The 19,796-nt window shown below is 33.0% G+C and overlaps 1 protein-coding gene across 1 annotated transcript in view; it reads right to left on the bottom strand.

Annotated features, from left to right (window-relative positions):
* LRRIQ1 (leucine rich repeats and IQ motif containing 1) overlaps nt 1-19,796 on the bottom strand; it is a 96,693-nt gene that overhangs the window by 72,886 nt on the left and 4,011 nt on the right. The window contains exons 5-13 of the mRNA XM_042816215.1: nt 19,319-19,548; nt 18,351-18,425; nt 16,954-18,153; nt 15,806-15,958; nt 13,591-13,741; nt 9,211-9,404; nt 8,329-8,456; nt 3,201-3,274; nt 2,341-2,434 (exon numbers count right to left, since the gene is read on the bottom strand). Of these exons, the coding sequence (XP_042672149.1) occupies nt 2,341-2,434; nt 3,201-3,274; nt 8,329-8,456; nt 9,211-9,404; nt 13,591-13,741; nt 15,806-15,958; nt 16,954-18,153; nt 18,351-18,425; nt 19,319-19,548 (2,299 nt within the window). The remainder of the gene's footprint in view (nt 1-2,340; nt 2,435-3,200; nt 3,275-8,328; nt 8,457-9,210; nt 9,405-13,590; nt 13,742-15,805; nt 15,959-16,953; nt 18,154-18,350; nt 18,426-19,318; nt 19,549-19,796) is intronic.

Below are 19,796 nucleotides of genomic sequence, written 5' to 3'. Positions count from 1 at the left end.
AGCAGATACTGAATAGTGAAACTTTAAAATTAAAGTGCCATATCAGAGGTGATTGATGCTGGAAGTATTGTCTCTTAGAGCTATGGGATCTCAATGCTAGTTTTTCCAGCTGGGCTTTTCTCAGTTAAGGGCTGAGCCAATATTTCACTTAGTGAAAACTTCCTGGTGAATATTCTGTCACTTAAGAGTCTCTATTAATCATCGCGGCATTGAAACACATTCCCATAGGAGTGATCAGAGTGATCCAAGGGTTCAATTTTTAAAAAGCAATTTCTTACTACTTCACTTTTGTTGGTGTTATCACTGGCTGGACATGAAAGTACTAAACCGAATGGGAAATTTTACAACTAATTCCTTTGTTGGTACCAAGAGGTTATGTAAAGTTCAGTGGAACATACTGCCTGAAGTTATGGTCAATGCTGTATTCAGCAAATCCATATTTTACCATATCTCATAATTTAAGTCCTTGAGACAAATGATACTCTTGTTTAATCACACAAGTTGTACTGGGTCAAGTGGGCTCAAGTGTCTGTTCATAGAGTTAAATTAGAATTCAGAAAGCTTTTTCCCTGTATATTACAAAGGGAAATAACAGCTAGTTCTCGCAAAAAGTAGGAATTAAAGCAGTGCAAATGAGAATTTAATGTACTATCACAGTCACTGAACTTTATTCACAAAATTACCTGCATGAAACATGGAAATGTAAATAAGTTTGTTCATTAAAGGGGGGAAAAAAACCAACAACCAAAAACCCACAGCAAATTTATACAGCCAACAAACAAATACCCTAAACACTGATGCTATACTTAGGTAATCTAAAGTAAAATACATACACAATTTAAACACATCCTTATGTAATACTGCAGTGTAAAATCTCATTTTCAACTGTTTTGCAATTACAGGAGGACTAGTTTTAATTACAAAAAAATATTATCTACATAAACAGCAAAGTAAATATTTGTGGAAGTGATCTTACATACTAAGTGGAGATCAAATATATCTAGTACTACCAGGAGCATACTTCTGTCATTTGAAAAGAAATTGTTCTAAGTTGACAATTTTTTTTAAAAAAAGGATCTAATCATCTTTTGATTAAAAATAATAAATTTTGAATTACAGACTTTGATAGAACTTTTTATAGAAACGGCCTGAAAATGGTTTCAAATAGCTAAGATTAAAAAAAAAAAGAAAAAAAAAAGCGTTGTCTTCATCAAAACATCAGTTGCTTCTAATTGCATCTGAAAAGAAAGTCCAACTGTTGTGTTCCATTTCACATCCTCAGAAATTTTATTATTTTAGGTCTTTTGTAGGTAGATACTCAACTTTCTTAGCTGAGAGGACTAGTAAAAAAAGTCTTACTGATTAAAAAAGTTCATTGTACATTTAATGGAATCACAGTAAGAGTCTACAGACACTCCTACAATATACACCTGAAATATCACCCAAAAGTCTAAAATTGCATTTCCTACTTGTTTTTCTGCTCTCAGTGGCCTGTGTACTACAGAGCAGTAATTCAAGAGAATATAAAAGAGCACACTATACATTGACTGCTACTGTACTTTAACTGAACAGTTCTCAGAAACTTTTAAGTGTTTATGGATAGGATTATATACTGGGTTTCAGATTAAAAAACTATCAACAAACCAGGAGACCTCCACTAAAACAAAATATATACACATATTTTTATAAATCAAATATAAATCTATCAAAAATGATAGTCTTAATAGCTATTTGAACTCATAAGAAAATAAGCAAATAGATGACAGCAAACAGCTTTAGGAAAATAATACCAGTTTGCAATTGAAGACACAGTCTTAATTCCTTTGCTACTTATACTATACTCTATAATCTATTTTCTACTACAGAATGGGACTTGCCATTATTAGTCCCATAGTGGGACTAATATTTTTCCAGAGTTCCAGAAGAATCTCTGGTCACTAATCAGAGACGGGTTAATTTGAAAGGAGGCTGGTAGTTAACTCCCAGTGTAGGATAATTAATAGTTGAAACAATATGTATTTCTCCAAGATGACATGCCATATGACATCTCAGCATTCTCTTGGCCACATGTTTATGTGGATCTTTCTGTTTTTAAGGAGACTGATGAAAAAATGCATATTTACATTCACAGAAGTCCTACCCAAACAAAAATCTCTAAAAGGCTAACAGTGCCATAACTTTTTTTTTTTCCAACATGAAAAATCATTAAATCTTTTAATTAAAATTATATTTATGCTAACATAGAAATGTTAGTCAAATTTAATGTATTTTGTCTAAAAAAATTTATTTACAGTTTTTTGCTGATTTTTTAAAAATTTAGTATTTTATTTATTGATTTACCTCCAATTCCTTTCTTTGAGAAAAGGATTTCCACTGAGTGATAACTCCATTAGATGATTGCATCCACTTAAGCATGTAATGACATTTTTAAGGTCTGTGATCAGGTAGGAAAGAAAATAATGTATCAATTTGAATGTGAAACAGAATGATTTCTAGTGAAAATCACAAACAATACCAAAACCAAAAAGCACTGCAAACAATTTTGTTACCAATACAGCACAATTATTAGCAATATCTAGAACACCTATGTTTGAAAAATGTATAAATATGTTCTGTATGTCTCATAAATAATATTTGAACGATATATATGTAGAACAATCAATATTCAAATAATTTTATAATAGAACTTAGAACTTCTTTGCATGGCTTTTTAAAATGCTTTTATACAACTGTTAATGTTTTTTTATACAGCAATGTTGGAGTAGGTCCGGAGCGGGGCTAAGAAGATGATCAGAGTGCTGGAACACCCTATGGGCACAGGCTGGGAGAGTTGGGGCTTTTCAGCTTGGAGAAGAGAAGGCTTGGAGGGACCTCATTGTGTCCTTCCAGTACCTAAAGGGGAGCTGGGGAGGGACTTTTTATAAAGGCAACAAGATGAGGGGAAATGGCTTTAATCTGGAAGACAGAAGATTTAGACAAGATATTAGGAGGAAATTCTTTACTGTGAGACACTGGATTGCAGGAGAGTTGCAAGAGAGACTGTGGATGCCCACTCCCCAGAGGCATTCAAGACCAGGCTAGATGGGACTCGGAGCAACCTGGTCTAGATGGAAGTGTCTTTGTTTATAGCAGGGGAACTAGAACTACATGATCTTAAAGGTTCCTTCCAACCAAAGCATTCTATGATTCTACAAACTCACCTGATAAGTAGTTATTTTTGATATCCAGCTTTTCCAAAGATACAAATGAATTTAAAGGTACCAGCTCAGTTAAGCTTAGAACAAAAGAGAAAATGTTTTTTTCAATTAAAGAAAATAGCAGTTCGTAAATACACAGGAACCAGAATATTTTACATTTATTAAATCTAACTTAGTGAAGTTATCCAATAGCTAGAATTAATTACCAAAATTCCTCCTTTCACTTAAAAGCACTTCTTAGCCTTCACAGCTGGTCAAATTTTGCTATTTAAATGCTACTTTTTTTTTTTTTTTTTTTTTTTTTTTTTTTTTTTAAATAGGATCGTAAGTCTTGTAAAATTTAAAAAGTTCAATTGGCTTTTCGTTAAGCTAGAATAACACAGAAGACCTGGATGTGAGAGAGAAAATAAAATCTGCTTCTCCCCAGCCCATTTCATTCATTTATCATCAGCTTGCTTATCCTTTTCTCTCATTGTTTCTTAGATCTTAAAACTAATGTAATTTTTTTCAAAGTCGTATATCCTAAATAGTCAAGTTTACCCTTTCTTGTGGTAGACTTTTAGTGCTCCCTCTCTTAGGGTACTTCTGTAAGACAGTGTCAATAAAGTGCCAGTTACACAGCTACAAAATAGTACTTATTAGAGTTGGAGGTTTTCTTGCACAACACTGCAGCATCAAGACCAGGACAAAGTTCCTATTTGTATTGCTGAAGAATAAACACAAGGAAACTGAGTTGATGCTTGTCTGTACAAAGGATCTTGGACTTAAAAAGTTACTTTTGATTTATGTTAAATACGAATACAAGTGGTACTGGGTGTGGTCACTTTCTAACTGTTAATCTTCATGGGGACCAGTATTTTTTCATAGCGGTATTATTTGTCTTTGAAAGCTCTAAGTCACAATTCCTATGGTCAGAAACATGACCATTCAAAATCTGTAACTTACTATACAAAGTTACAATTGTTCAGAACCAAAAATGCTTGTTTGTTGCTGAAATGTGTGACTATATCTTGCACTCCAGTACAGGCATTAGAACCAAAATACAGTGCTGGACTTAATTCTGGGTAAATTCTTGACAAAGCACTGGTTGCGGTTTCTTTATTCTTGATAATTGCTATATACGCAAACAAAGCAAAACAAAACTTCCTCGTTCAGTTGGCAAAAACATATTTATATATGACAATATATTAATAGTAAATTCAGAAAAACAGAAATAAAACCAATTCAGTATGTGTCACACTCAATTATTTTCTCAAACCATATGTTAAAGTTGGCCTGGTTCTAGTTCTGTTTAGTTCTATCACCTCCCTACTGCTTTTCCACAGAATCAAAGAAAATATGAAAAAACATTAATTAAAAAATCATTGAGCCTCAAAAGAAGTCTGGTACTCAGTACAGGAAATATCAGTATTTTAGGTTCTCATGGCCAGTCAATTACACAATATGTACACAGTATTAAATACTTGTAGCAAATATAATTACAGCGTGGTTGAAAGACTGAAAATCCATGACACAGATAATACTTGTAGATTTACATATTCAAGAATATCTAGGAAAATAAATGCCATACTTGACATGAGCAACTGAAACACTGCTTTTACAATACTCTTCTTTCTACAAATGATACTTCAGTATTTTATTTATGGTGAGTCGGGTTCATGGATCTAAGTACACACTGTGGTGAATTCTATTTGACTGCTGGACTATCCTTGCCTGCTGTTGGCATTATGAGAGTTAAAACATTTTCCTGTCATTCTCTAGCTTTCCCTTTACTGACATTCTTTGTCAATTTTTTTCCCCCTAAGAAAATTCAAACCAGAAAGACAAAGGACATTACCGAAAACTTAATACTACTTGACCTTGTCACATTAGCCCAGGGCATATGAGAGATATAAATTACAAAGAAGACACAAAAGTAAAATACATTTGAAGAAAAGCAAGCAATAGTTTCCTCTTTCTGCTCCCATTTAGGGTTGTAGCAGGACAGGACACAGATAGTCACCAAAAAAAAAAAAACAAAAAAACCAGAAAAAAAGATTTAAGAGATTAGAATAGTAGCAAGTATGCAACAGAAAATGAAAACTGCTTTCTTAACACAGATAGCAGTAACTCTACAGTGGTGTAAATCTTGCTGTCAGTCAGCTTTTCCACAGAAAATAATTTTCCATGGAAAAAAATATAACTGATGTTCACAGGAAGGGAAAGATAATTAAAAAAAACCCTTACATTAATCCAGATAGTAATGTAATGCTTATTTCTTTTCCATAGTTTAAGAGTAAGAACACTTTAATTAGCAATATTCATCATATTTTAATTAATTATTAAATTAAATTATTAAATTAAATTTTAATTAATAACTAAATACAATGTAGGCTATCTAGCAGTTATTTACTTTCTTCGTGAATAGCCTAGAAAAAGTACTGATGAATACCCTTCATCAGTATTGTACATGCTAGACCCTCAGAGATAAACATAGGATCAGCAAAAAATTACTGAAAATTGTAAGAGAAGGTCTAGGTTAGGAAGAGGAAGAGAGTGGGGAAGTACAGGACTCAATACTATAATAAGTATAACTTTCACAGGATTGACTGGATTCAATCCGATGACACTTAAACATATTATGCTGACTCTGGAAAATTTATTAAATTCTCAAAACAGAATGCCTTACAATGACAGTGGGAAAATAGGTTTTAAAAAAAAAAAAAAAGACATACCATGTGTATTTAAGATGGGAAAACAATATGCATGAAGAATTAATCTGATTTTTTTTTAGCATTTTTATATATTAAAAAAATCTATTAAGTACTATGTATTTAGTTCCAGTAACACCATGAGCAACAAATTCAGAAAGAATTTTATCCCTGTCAAATCAGTTTCCCAGATGTCACAGTATTTTTGCAGCCGACTTCATTATTTTAATATTAATTCTTTCTATACCACACCTAAGTTATCATAATGAAAACAACGGAAAGCAAAAGGAATTTAGGCATATTAAAACAAAAATTAAGAGGGATGTTTGTCTATTGTGATGTTACACAAAAAATGTAAAGACTAATTGAAGAGCAGATTGATTCAGTGTCACTTTGTAGAACTTTTTTTAATGAGAAATAAATTAACCAGTAAGCTACAGAATTAAGTGACATTACTTGTAGATAGAAACATGAAATCTTACTGTGTATTAAATATGTAATTTTTTTCTCATGTGTACTTGAATCTTTATCTATAAGAAAAGCATAAGAAAAAAGAAAGTGTTCCTATTTAAAACTAACTGAATGTGCTTTCCAGTTGGTCTAAAAGAAAGTGCAGGTCTTCATAGCCACAGTGCTGCAGTAACTAACCCAAGTAGGTATTCACCACTGACTTCATATCAATCAAATACACGCTACCTCTGCAAAAGCCACAGCAAAATACTCAATAAAAGCAGAGGTGAAAAAATTGTTGGTGCTTTTATATTTGATGCACATGTAGTTCACCACTACATGCTGTCATTCCTTGTTGCTACACTGTAGGGTTAAAAAAAAAATACATATTTTAGGAGTTTTATCTTTAGCAATTTTTGGTTTATGATACATCTGAGAAATAACAACAACAACGACCTATAAATTAGTGTAAATTTTTTTTTTCAGCAGTACTTCATTTTTAAAAAAATGCAGATTTCCAGCATTACAACTATACAGGCTTCCTACAACCAGTAAAAATAAAATGACACTCAATGCATTCTTAAAAAACAAAAAAATAAAAGAAAAAAATCACAAAATGGCACTAGCTGCAGGATGAAAGTAAAGAAACAGCTTTTCTTTCAACAGATTTCTCCATTACAGTCATTGTTGCTATATAGAACATTGAGTTACTTATGCTATAGCACACACACGGAGCTGCTTATAAGCATACGTAAAGTGGGTGTAGAAGATCAGGCTACTGAAATGTCAGGAATCTGGAGGCCTTTAATGTGCATTCAAGGCTATCTTGTCTTGTTTGTCTCAAAGATTTGATATATAGTACAAATACATTAAGAAAATAAATAATTGGGGTTTTTTGTTTTGTTTTGTGTTGCTAATTTGTAACTTGCTCATCCATTTATATGTGCTTTCTCTCAGTTCAGAGAAGTAGACCAGACAGTGTGGTCATTGAACAAAGAAAGTAGTGCAATGGATAATAAATAAAAAGTATGAGATAATGTGACATAAGGTTTATCTACATGGCCAGACCAACACAACCTGTTCTGCTGTTCTTAAAATTTTGTCTTCCGAGTAGGCACATCAGGTTTTCTTTCATGCAGTGTTAAAATTTTTCATTACGGACATAGCCATAAATAAATGTCCAAAACAAAAACAGCCCCCCCAAAAAACCCCATTAGTTCAGAGAACATATTCTTTATACTGTGTGTAACAGTATGTTCTATGTGTTTAGGTGAGACAAATCCTATCCAGAATAAACACATCACAGTAAGAAAATACATTTTCTACAAATTTACTTGCAAAATTTGTTTTATTACTAAGACACAGTGAATTGTAGTTATTCCTTTTCTTTTCTTCCCTTAAATGGAAAAGAAAGACAATTATGTAATACTCCAAGGCATCATCTAGTTTTATGATGCTTGTTTTGGTCCCTCCTTACTCACCTATGCCTTCAAACTGAACTGTTACACTGAAGAATGAAAGAAGGTATGCAGTACTAAAACTTGGTTTTGTGAGCATCCATCATGTACGTGAAACAAAAAAACAGCCTGACGAACATTCAAACTTGGGCATTTTAGCTCTAGTAGTTATATTCAAAATAGCATTTAAAGTCTGTTTTGAATAAACTAGCTGAGAATATGAAGTTTGACAGACATACTCTAGAAACAATTGCTAAAGAAAGAAAAAAAAGAAACGCTATGGTTTTAATAAAGTTGCAATGCTCAAAAATTATCATCTAATACAAAAAAAATACTTTTCATAGTTACTGCTGTTTTGAATTCTCATAATTAAAAGTAGCCGGTGCCATTACTTCTCAACAACACACTTTTCAAGAATATCTGAAAAAGCTGGTGATATTTTAAGCATATTGAGAATTACACTTATTAGTTAAGTGTTATGTTAGTAAATTACTCTGTATCAACTGCATAAATGAAAGAATCTTTCTTTTTTACCTATTCTGAGACAGCAAAAGAATTTGCAACAGGGGCAACCAGTACAAAGAAAGCATTGTCACAGCAGAAATGCTGTTGTCATCCAAGTATAGTTCTCTTAGCAGAACATGATTTTCCAGCCTTGGAAGCTAAGTAGAGAAGAGAATATTATTTAAAATTACTGCAAGTCAGAGAAACAACAGCAAAATTTTTAACACATCAATCATTATTAAACACAAGCAAAAAACACATTTTGAATATATATATATCAGTTTCTTATTATGTATCCACTAATTGTCCAACAACTGCTACAAATCAGGTGGTAAATATTTTTTAGTGTTCTCCACATAGTTTGAAGAGTCAAGAAAAATTTTCAAAAAAGGAAGTCAAGAGCCATACTCTTAATACGTTATTTCTGCTGCTTATTGACAATAGTTTTCTGCTCCCAGATGTGCAAGAGAATCATCAGCAGTAAAGACGATTAATTGTCCACTTAGCAAACCACCTTTCTGTTGAGGTTACTGAAAGTAACCTAAACTGGTGTGACATCTGGAATGACAATAGTATTTAGTGACATTTTAAACAGTCATGATTGCATGATACAAAGTGAAGGCTAGATGTGATAAACCAAGGAAGTAAGTGTAATTATTGACCGTTTACAGGGATATAAAATATAATTATTGAGCATCCAATTTTCCAAGGAGTTCGGAGCAAGAAAATACTTAGCTACCACTGATGGCAATTTTTACACCTTTGAAAAATCTCTAAGAGGAAAACAAGAGCAACCAATAAATAACTCATATCCCAGGCAAGCAGTGCAGACATGATCAGAACAGATTGAACCACATTACCGTTAAGAAAGATGTAGGTACAATAAACAACCACTTAATTCAAGGATTTTACCTCCTGGAGGTTATTGCCTTGTAACTTCAGAATTTGAAGTAGTCCACAACTCTCAATACCTTCAACTTGTGTGAGATGATTGAAAGAACAGTCTAGATGTATGAGAGTAGGTACTTCACAAAGACCTTTTGTGCTAATTAACTGATTATGATCCACAGTTAATTGCTGAAGGCTTTTCAGTGATTCCAAACCACCTGAAAATTAAAAGGTATGATCTGAATTAAGCCATCCTAAAATAAAAAAGCTAATTTCTACTTACCAAGAACAAAGGTCTCTGTATTATACACAGTAACAATTAGTCTTACTTATGTACAAGTTTTAAAAAATTATCTGCATTTGACTCTATCAAAAATACTATGTGTATAGTTCATAAATTTCTGATCCTATTAACTAATAGACCAGTTCAAAAACACTTTAGAACAGAACATTTTTTTAACTGATAAACTGTACTTACTACGCTTGAGTAATTAATAACTATTCTGAATGTACTTTTCTTTCAAGTGATCTTCACAGGTTTGACGTAATACTTTGTCTCATTTTTACGTTACCCAAAACTTCCATAAGCAAGCTGAGCAAGCTCTGCAGAAGTGAATAAACTCCTGGGAATAAACTAGATTGCAAGACTGAATACCATCTTTCACTATCCGTTATTTAGAATATGGAAAGGAAAAAATAAGGAAAAAAAAAAAGGAGTGAAAGATTAAATTCCAAGGCTAACAGTGCAATTAAAAACAACAGGAAATACAGGATTTCAAATTACAGTAATTTTAAAAGTGGAAAGCATTCAGTCAAAATAACACAATCACATAACACACTGGATATTAAAGAGACAACATCCTGTAGATGAAACAAATATTATGTTATATAACTTAAAAACAGTGTTTAGGTAATAAATATACAGATTTTTATTCTTTTATTCAGATTCTTTTATTTTAAAAGAAATTAAAGCATACTTAGGACATACCATCCTGACTGCAAGATCCAATTCTTTTCTTATTTTCCATGCTCAGGTAAGAATAAAAAGGGAATTAGCACCATCTAGTGGCCTCAAAACAATTTCCTATCACTGAACATTAAAAATTAATATTTTCCAAGACTTCCTCACAAGAGCAGTATCTAAATTTTCATAGCACAGCAGTATTGATAAATTTAAAAGTACTGAATTAGCATAGAATGGAACAAGGAGGATAGACTAGACATGGAGTAAAAAAAAAAAGGAAGGAGTTAATACAGGATCTAGAAATTGCCTATTTGGTGTACTGCACAAATATTGTGGGGTTTTTTTTTCCGCATTTCATCCTCATCACCTGTCATAGATGGAGTGAACATCACTTAGAACAGACACGTCAACACTATAATACAATTGAGACCACAGTCTATTATGAACTATCAAATACAGTCCAAGAAAAAAAAATACAAAAGAGAGAATAATATAATACAAATGCCTGGTATTTTAATATTCTTTCATACACGTGCAAAATTCAAAATAAGCATGAAAATCTTGTGCACATTTCCAGAAGATATTGTCTGTTTTTCACATGATGCAATCAACAACAGGAATGGAAAAAGCCATTCTGATAAAGAAAGCACATAGTTTCAGAAAAAATTTATAGAAAACTCTCACTTAAGTAACACGGCAGATGGCTAAGTAGAGCTCCAGTCTGTTAACTAGGGACTCTATCTTAGCTATCAATGCAGTTCCGAAGTAACTTGTAAGCATGACAAAGACAAATGATGCAGGAGGACTAAAAGATGGCTGTGAACATGAAGATGAAAAACGTACACACAAACAAAAATGAATAGAATTGAAAGATGTTTGATAAAAATCCTTGATGTGCTTTCTTAAAAACAGTAGGTCCAAAGAAACATTTAAGAGTTGCTAGTTATGCACTTTAATTCTTAGCACTGTAGGGATTTAAGCCAACGTCCTCAGACAATTCAGACAAGTTAAGAAAGCATGCTTTCGTGAATCAAGTCAAAATGTTACTTTTTCGTCTAACTTCTTGTGTAAATCATCTTTCAAATGCATAAGCACTGAACTTCAATATACTACTGATTTAACAACTTTGTTTGTGAGCATACATCCTTAAGTGAAAAAGCGTAACAGACGTATTTCTTGTATTTTTATTGTTAAAGGGTTTTCTGGTAACTCTCATTTTTCCCCTACTGAAGCTATATTTTAACAAGAGGAAAGAAAAAGAGAAAAAAAATGCATCCAACAATAAGTCATTAAAATGCAAGTATTACAAATATAAACAACACAAACAAAAAGCAACACCATATGCCCTTTGTTAAAGATGGATGAACAAAGCACACTGCATTGTACTGCAGCTGTGGAGGACTGATTCCAAACCAACTTTTGTGAATGTGTACCCAGTCAAATTCACCAGAAACTTAGTAAATGTAACTCCACACTGAATAAAACAGAAAGTACAATAGGATTTTACTCTACATTTTCCATACAAAAATACAGTTCCACACAGTTGCTCCAATCCTAAACATCATTGTTAAAGTAACCTTGCAGACATTTTTATCAAATAAGGTACACCTGAAAGAATGATCAGAAAGACAGCAAGCATTTAATAACATTTTTTTTAATCATTTTTCATTAGCATACTGATATGACTTTATAGCAAACGTTGATACTCCAGTATCTTTATTTGTAGATAGTATAAATTCTTCATAAATATGATTATTTTAATTTTGCATATAGTAGAAAAAAAAAACCACAACAAAATATCAGTATGAACCCTAAATTTATAGACTGTACTTATCAACATTTTTTTCTTAGATTTCCTATTTCTATTTGCAATACTCTTGCTACTACAGGATTTCACTATATGTCTTCACATTGCTGCAACTTTGTGCTTTATGGCTGTTTTTTATTTTTTTACACAACAGAAACCATTTTTAATAAAAATCTTTAAGTGATTGTTTCATTCAGCAGCTTAAAATAGTTTTGTTTTCCAGCTGTACACCTAGCTCTCCAGTATACATACTTTAAAAAGAATTAATAATATAAATCAGGGCAAATGAAATGAAAAAATCAAAATCTCCTGTATTTTACTCCTGTTGAGATATCTTTCCAAATATTGCTTTCAGATTCAGTGTGGAACAAGAATACAGCTAGAAATTTGCCTTTTTAGTCCTCCCTCAAATATTTTGCAATTTATACACAAAACCTATTACTTGCCACATGGAATTTCTTCTTGATAATAAGAAAGTATTATTTTAACAGACAAATTTCTGAAGATTAATTTGTGTTAATATTGTAACCCTCAAGTGATACAGCGATTTCTATTTTAGTGGCCTTTACAAATACCACAATATATCATGTACGAAAACCCAAGTCACTGGAGCCATAGGGAAGCTGTTAAATCTAGGTCTGTTCAACCTGCTACAATACTTACCTGGGGAAAATTTGTTCCTTTCTTCCTGGAGACCTTATTTTCATGTAACAATCTGGCAATTCTCTGCTAGCTTTTCTCAACTGTTAATGCTGCTTTTGAGGGACCACTAATGGTCTTCCCTCTGTGTATGATTCTAAAACCAAAAAAAACCTAGCTTTTCCACTTAAGTACAGCAACGATGACAATGCTACTCTTTCCAGTTTTTTGTCAGTTGCAAAAGCTCTGGATCCTGATTACTAATATTCTATACAAAATCTATACAACACAAAGCTCACAATACAATTTCTTATGACTTGCCAGAAGCTGAGACACAATACCTGCCCCTTAAGCACTTCACAGTCAGACAGGCAGTGCAATAGGGAGAGAAGCAAATCCTACATGAAAAATTCCCGGCTGGCCAACAGGTATCTCTTGGTCCAAAGTTTTTAAATATTGATGCATCTGTTGTCTGTGGGTATGTGAATGCTACCTGTTTGACTCCATGCTAAGTGGTCCACAATCTGCCAGACCTAACAAATACTATTTACAAATGCAATTTGTTATAAGAGGTGTCAGCATACTAGATGCACCTAAACAGGTTGCACGACTGCACATTAAACTTATTTTTTTTTCCAGCTTTGGGGCAATCAGCAGCAATGAAGAGCAAGAGAGAGAAGTAAGTATGGAAGATTAGTTTGGAACCAGAATGGGCAGCATTTTAGCAGAAAGGTTGTGGTCCACTGTTAGTGTGGTTAGCACACTCAGATAATGACTTATACATAGAAATAGTTACTGTCGCTAAGCCATACTACAAATAAATGTGAAGTTGAGTTTACAGTTTAAAATAGAGGTGTGTCCTAAATCCATTGCTTCATTCTCCTTGGGCTTAGCTATTGGCTGACTCTGAATCTAAGGGAAATATAACCTCACATATAAGCAGTACAAATATTCAGTTATTCAAACTGAAATAACTTTTCATTAATTTTCTTACCAATTCGAGTGATTCTATTGTAGGAAAGTTCAAGACTCTGGAGATTTATGCAACCATTCAAGCCACAAACTGATGAAAGATGGTTCTTATTCAGAATCAGAATACAGAGATTTTCCAGATTTTCACAGTCAATTACCTGAATGTTGTTTTCCTGTAACAAAGGAAAACTGGAATATTAAATAGCATCTGCAGTGAATCAGCAGAATTAAATGTAAAAATATAGTAGATTATCACCATCACTTACTTTTACCTTAAAATTCTAGCTAGGAGTAATGGCATCTCTATTTTTTTCCATTAAGAAAATATGTTAATGAATCAGAACCCGCATTTTTTGTGTTCAACTGGTATAGAACAAAGATGTAACTCACATTGCTTTCTGGCTCTGAAAACGCCCAGAAGCTGAAACAAAAACTGTAAGGAGAATCTGAGGATACAGGGGCATTTTCCAAACACTTTGCTAGCTTTCCAAATCTTTGCTAGCTTCTCAAAGCCTAGGAAATTGGACTAAAAAATCCATAGCAAACACTATATTTTCTAGATATTAATGAAGACAGTGTTAACTTTGATGGAATTTTATTTACTAAAAATGAAAATCTGCATTTAAAGGTCTTCTGGTTACTAACGTTAACAGTTCTTAGCTAATACTTTCTCCAAAAGTTCTTGCTCTTTTAACATCTCTCTCCTTTGGCTGTTTTAATAATGCTTTGTCTGATTTTCATTTCACTGTTCGCTGCCCTTGATGTTCGTTTTTGCTTATCCAGCAGCAGATACCCAAGAAAACAAAACAAAAATTAAATTCCTTGCCCTTGCAACCAACAGATTAAGCCAAAAAGTCTAATTCCTATTCCCACCAAGATATAGGTGCTAGCTTCGGCTGCTGGCAAAGATGCACTAATGCCTCCTTTGGAATTATAACACTGATTCCTCACAAAAGAGGCTGTTTCTGCATTAAGACTGCATGGAAGAAAACAGCCTAATCAGCCAGTATAGTCAAAGTGTTATTATTATCATCAGTGTGTATTATTAAAGTATGAGTAAAGCATAAATAGAAGTGAATCTTCTATAAGTCTCCTCCTTCATCGAAGTATTCTGATGTATTCCAGTGAGACAATCCTGTATATTTTTTTAGGGTATAAAATTTCATAATAAAATAAAAATAAAACCAAAAGCAACAGCAACAACAAAAAAAAAAACAACAAAAAAAAAACCAGTTCCGTGCACGACATTATTTGATCTAGAATTTTTTGCATATAAATACCAGACTTAGAAAGACTCTCAGCTTAGATATGCATATTGTGCTCTCATATTGCTATTGTGCTTTCATAGATTGATGTACCAAAAATTAATGAATCACAGAAATTACATTCTGAATTGATGTCAACTGAGAAAAGTAAAGAAAAAAATATATTGGAAAGAACAGATGTTACTTACTCACAAGTCTACTACGAATAATGAGGGCACACTAACTTTTTTATGAGTGAGTGTTGTTAAGCAACATGAAAAAGAATTGAAAAGTTGTTTCATGTAAATTAAATTCCAGAAATAAGATGCACCATACAGAAAAATGTTTTGTATCATCATTAAAAGTTAAATTTAGAACATCTTGTTGGATAATGTGCAGTAACAAGTGCCCAGAGATTACGTCTCTAGTGTAGCATGCCATATTATTCCTGGAGCATTTATGTGAGTAATTTTCACTAATATCCAGAGTTTGCATTTCAAAGGACCTACTCCTGCCTAAGCTGAACACCTGCTATGGTGAACAGTACCTACCTATCAATTTGTGACCTCAGATAGACGAAGGTAATGAATATTTTACCAATCAAATGATAGTAATTATAATTACTATATATGCTAGTATATAATACTAGGATGATACTACCACTTTTCTTAGCATAGTTTGATTCATTTGTGCTGTTTTGGTGCAATGCAAATTGCTATGTACAATGCAAATCTGCTTCTGTAACTCAGTTTATTTTGGGGAGTACTTTACTGATACTCTTATGCTTTTTTCAAAGCACTAAAATCTACATGCTGTCCAGGGTGGCAGTAGGAGCAAACCACACACTCTGAACCTCTCAAAAATCTTTTCCAATCTAAATGGTACTGCATTTCTATGACTCTACATTCATTTGGATGCAACTGCACAACCACCTGAACAGCAACACTGACAGCTTTCACCCAGTTACGGTAAAGAATCAAATATACTTAGTACCTCCATGTTGATATACTTCAGGTCTTTGCAGCTACTTAGCCCTTCCAGTGCAACTAATCCACAGCGTTTCAGAGTCAAAACTTGTAGATTTGAACACTCTGACAGTGTCGAAAGGCTACAAGCTGGCAAATCTTCAAGTGTAAGTGTTGTGATCTACATGATAATTAATGTGATAAAGAAGATTAACTGTTACTATATTGAACATTTATTATAGAACGTCACATTCTGGTTATTTTCTCTAGATAGAGACAAAACTGCATTTTATTGACACTTTAGAGAATGTAAACAACAAATATGTTAATCTTTTCACATTTATAGATCTGATCTATTAAATGGGAAAAAAATAAAAAGACAGTTTGATTTCAACGTTCACTTTAAAACAAATAAAACTGATGCTGTACTAATGATACTGAATTGGAATGGAAGATTAAAACTAAAAAAAATACATTAATAGCATCAACTATTTCCCATCATGCTGTCATGAGTGCATGTGAACAGATGGAAATAGTTCATACTGAAGGAGTATGTAGTCCAGTATGTCACCTCAGAGTGGATATGAAGATGAGAGCATAGAGAAAGCAGACAGTGATACTCCATAACTGCTGGGAACCAAGGTGTTCTTTATGGCAAAACAACACTTGGTCAATTATAAGTTGACCATCAATTATGTCTTGATTCTGGTAGAAACTAGTCTTTTTCAAAAGACAAAACAGATGTGGAAGGAGTTTAAATGCAGAGCAATATACAAAAGGAAAGCCATTTTAATTTAGCTGAAAACAGAAGCTAAGACCTCCTACCTTCTATAATTTTAAGATACTATATCTGAAGACACATCACTCTGCTCCAAAACGATCAACAGGAATTCAAACATAATTCTCATTGGCCTTATTTACCATTTGTGCAGAGGAACAATTCCCACTGAAATCTATATCCTTCCCAATGATAATTTTCTCCCCCAAAATAGCACTTCATTTCCAAAATAGCATTCTGCTTTAAAAAACACAACTAACAAAGTAAAAACACAAACATAAAAACCTAACAACCAACTAATCAACCAACCAAAAAAAGAAGAACAAAAAACCACCAAAAAACCCCCAAAAAACAGTGATGGTTCAGCTTCCAATTTCATTCTAAATCTGCCTAGTTACCTGCTGCAGAGTACTCCAAGGACCACTATGAATTATCTTCTGTGTACTTAATGGAGGCATCTTGTTAACAGAAGTTTTCCTTAATTGTTTTTTAATATTTGGTATCTTTCTTTGGTTTTCTTCGTATATTTTAGACCAAGATTTACACGTGCTCATCCAATTCGTTCTCTTTTTTTCAATATCATTGGGAAGAATTAATCTATCGGAATACTGAAATACCTCTTGAACTGTGTCCCAGTTCTTTATGACTTCCTCATTAGCATCCTCCATTAGAAATACAGTTTTCTTTATTGTTTCAGACAGAGAAAATTGATCTTGGTCTTCTGTATTAGTAGCATTTGACTGGCCGCTGCATGTATTATCTGACTTATTTTCTACCATGTAATTTGCTCCAAAACCAACAGATTCATCCTTCAAAGTGTGGATACCCAAAGATTCTTTATTAAATTCTTTTGTTTGTGAGTAATTTTCTTCTACATATGTTACCAAATTAATACATGTGTTTTCATTATTCACTCGAGAAGAGTCCTCCTTCTCAGAGATTAGCATAGTCCATGTTGGTGTCAATTTTCTTTCCGTTGAAATCATCCCACTGTTTGTTTCACCCATCATTTCAGTCTGCTCTTCCTTTTGTTCCTCTATTTGCTTATTTAGTTCCCTTTTCTCATCTCTTGATACATCCATATTTTCTGTCAATTTATCCTCTTTTATGTTTTCTTTGTTATTTTTCCCATTTTCAGTTATCGTAACTTTAACTATTTTTTCTCTTAATTTTCTCTGTTCTTCTCTTATTTGCAGCTGTTTTTCTCTTTCCAGTCTCAGACTTGCTTTCTTTTTCTCATATTCCTTACGTCTCCCTACCTGTTCCAAATACCTCTGTCTTTCGAGCTCTTCTTGTCTCTTTTTCTCTTCTTTTCTGTTTTGTATTCTTTCTTCCCTTCGCCTCCTCATTTGTTCCTCTCTTACTTTCATTTCTCTCTCAATTTCTTCTTGTATTTTCTTTTTCTTTTTTATTTCATCTTTCCTCTGTTTTAAGATGGGAGCATACTCTTTATGAACTAAATAGGCTCTAAATCTAGCTTGAATTTTCACAGCTGCTGTATTCTGTTGTTCTGTCAGGTGTTTATTTTCTTTTGCTTTCTGCTCTTCAAATGCCCTTTTCTCCTGTTCTATTTGCAGCTGTAGCTTCATGATTAATTCCTAGGTCAAAATAACAATTATGATAGACTTCAACAGTCATGATAGACTTCAACCACTTTTAAAATAGGGCAAGTGTTGGCACGAGTTTACTATTAATAGGCAGAAATTGGTATATTAACTGTTATATAATAACACACATTCTCTAATATGACAGCAACCTCATAGTCTTTTAAGAAAAACTCATTGTACAACTTTACCTCGTGTTGCATCATTTTGTCTCTCCAAGCTTTCTTTTCCTTCAGTAACTCATCTTCCATCACAGTTTGTTGTTTCTGCACAATAAATCAACTTAAATTATTATTGTACAAAACCTATTGTACAAAATAACCTCTCCTTCAACTCCTCCATCTTGACTTTAAAATTACCCACTTTGGTGAATGAATGCCTGCATTCAAATGAGAAACTCAGCTGTGTGAGTACCAAAATAAACAATTTGGCATTCAAATTAATGCAGATTTGGTCAAGTACTGAAAGATGTGTACCTTCAGAGAGTTACCATCCCAGTATTTGGTCCAAACAACTGCCACTCTCCTCTGCACTACTGCACTTCAAATTCTGTACTATCAAAAATGAAAGCTATGCATATGCAAACACTATTCAAAGAAGAGGTATATTATAGCAGCAACATATCATAAATGAAAGTTCTGAAAGTAGCATAAACATCAACTTTGTGCTGGTATGTTTCTGATAATCCTACAATCTTCAAAACAGGAATTTTTTTTCAGTGAAGCTGAAAGAACGTTTTTAACTGGTTTGCCAGAGGAAGAAAAAAGTAAAGTCTGTGCCTAGAATTACATCTGATTGACAATTAACAGAGAATAACTATGTAAAAAAAACATTAAAACACACTGGCCGCTTCTTGTTTGTGAGTAATTTAGTACAACAACACTGATTTCCAGTACTGGTATAGTATTGTAAAAATTCTGTACAGGCAAAGTCAAAAGAATAACTTGTCATTCAACATAGATTCACTGTCAGTCAATGCAATAAAAAAGTTATCTCAATAGATAGTTCTTAAATATGTCTTACGTGTCCGTTTAGTATCAGAAAGCTAGGTAGAGTGCAGGATGATCATAAAATCTGGGACAGCACTCACTTTTTCACATTTGATCTTAAATTCAATTAATCTAGGTGGCAAAACCATTATCTAAATATCATTAATCACCTTGTGCAGAAGCTCTAACTCCATTCTTTCAGCCTCAAATTTCTCCAGATGCTGCACCCTTCTGGCATGGTCTTCTTCATTCTGTTTTTCCTGTGCTTCTCTCTCAGCTTTCCACTTTTTCCTCTTGTCATCTTCAATCTCACTTTGTCTTTTTTCCCACTGCTCAAATTCTTGTCTACATTTTTCTTCTACTTCATGATAAGTAAGGCTTATGTTCATTTCAACATCAGCTACAAATTTGTAATTAAGCAAAAAAACCTTTTATTTGATTTAATAATAAGCTTTGGAGGACATGGTCTTAATGCATTGATAAACAAATACAACCCAAAGGATTCTGTGCTGATAAACCCAGAAATATATATTCCCAACGAAATCAGAGCTACAATTAGCACTTTCTTTGAATGATTTATACTGTACTATATGAACTATTATGAACATTTATTATTGCAACCTCTGATGATGCCACAGCAATATCTAT

The sequence above is a fragment of the Centrocercus urophasianus genome, unplaced genomic scaffold (assembly GCF_019232065.1).
Source record: "Centrocercus urophasianus isolate 14NV4802_14NV808 unplaced genomic scaffold, USGS_Curo_1.0 seq_15, whole genome shotgun sequence".
In the NCBI taxonomy this organism is placed as follows: Eukaryota; Metazoa; Chordata; class Aves; order Galliformes; family Phasianidae; genus Centrocercus; species Centrocercus urophasianus.
This window is presented reverse-complemented; position numbering and strand designations above follow the sequence as displayed.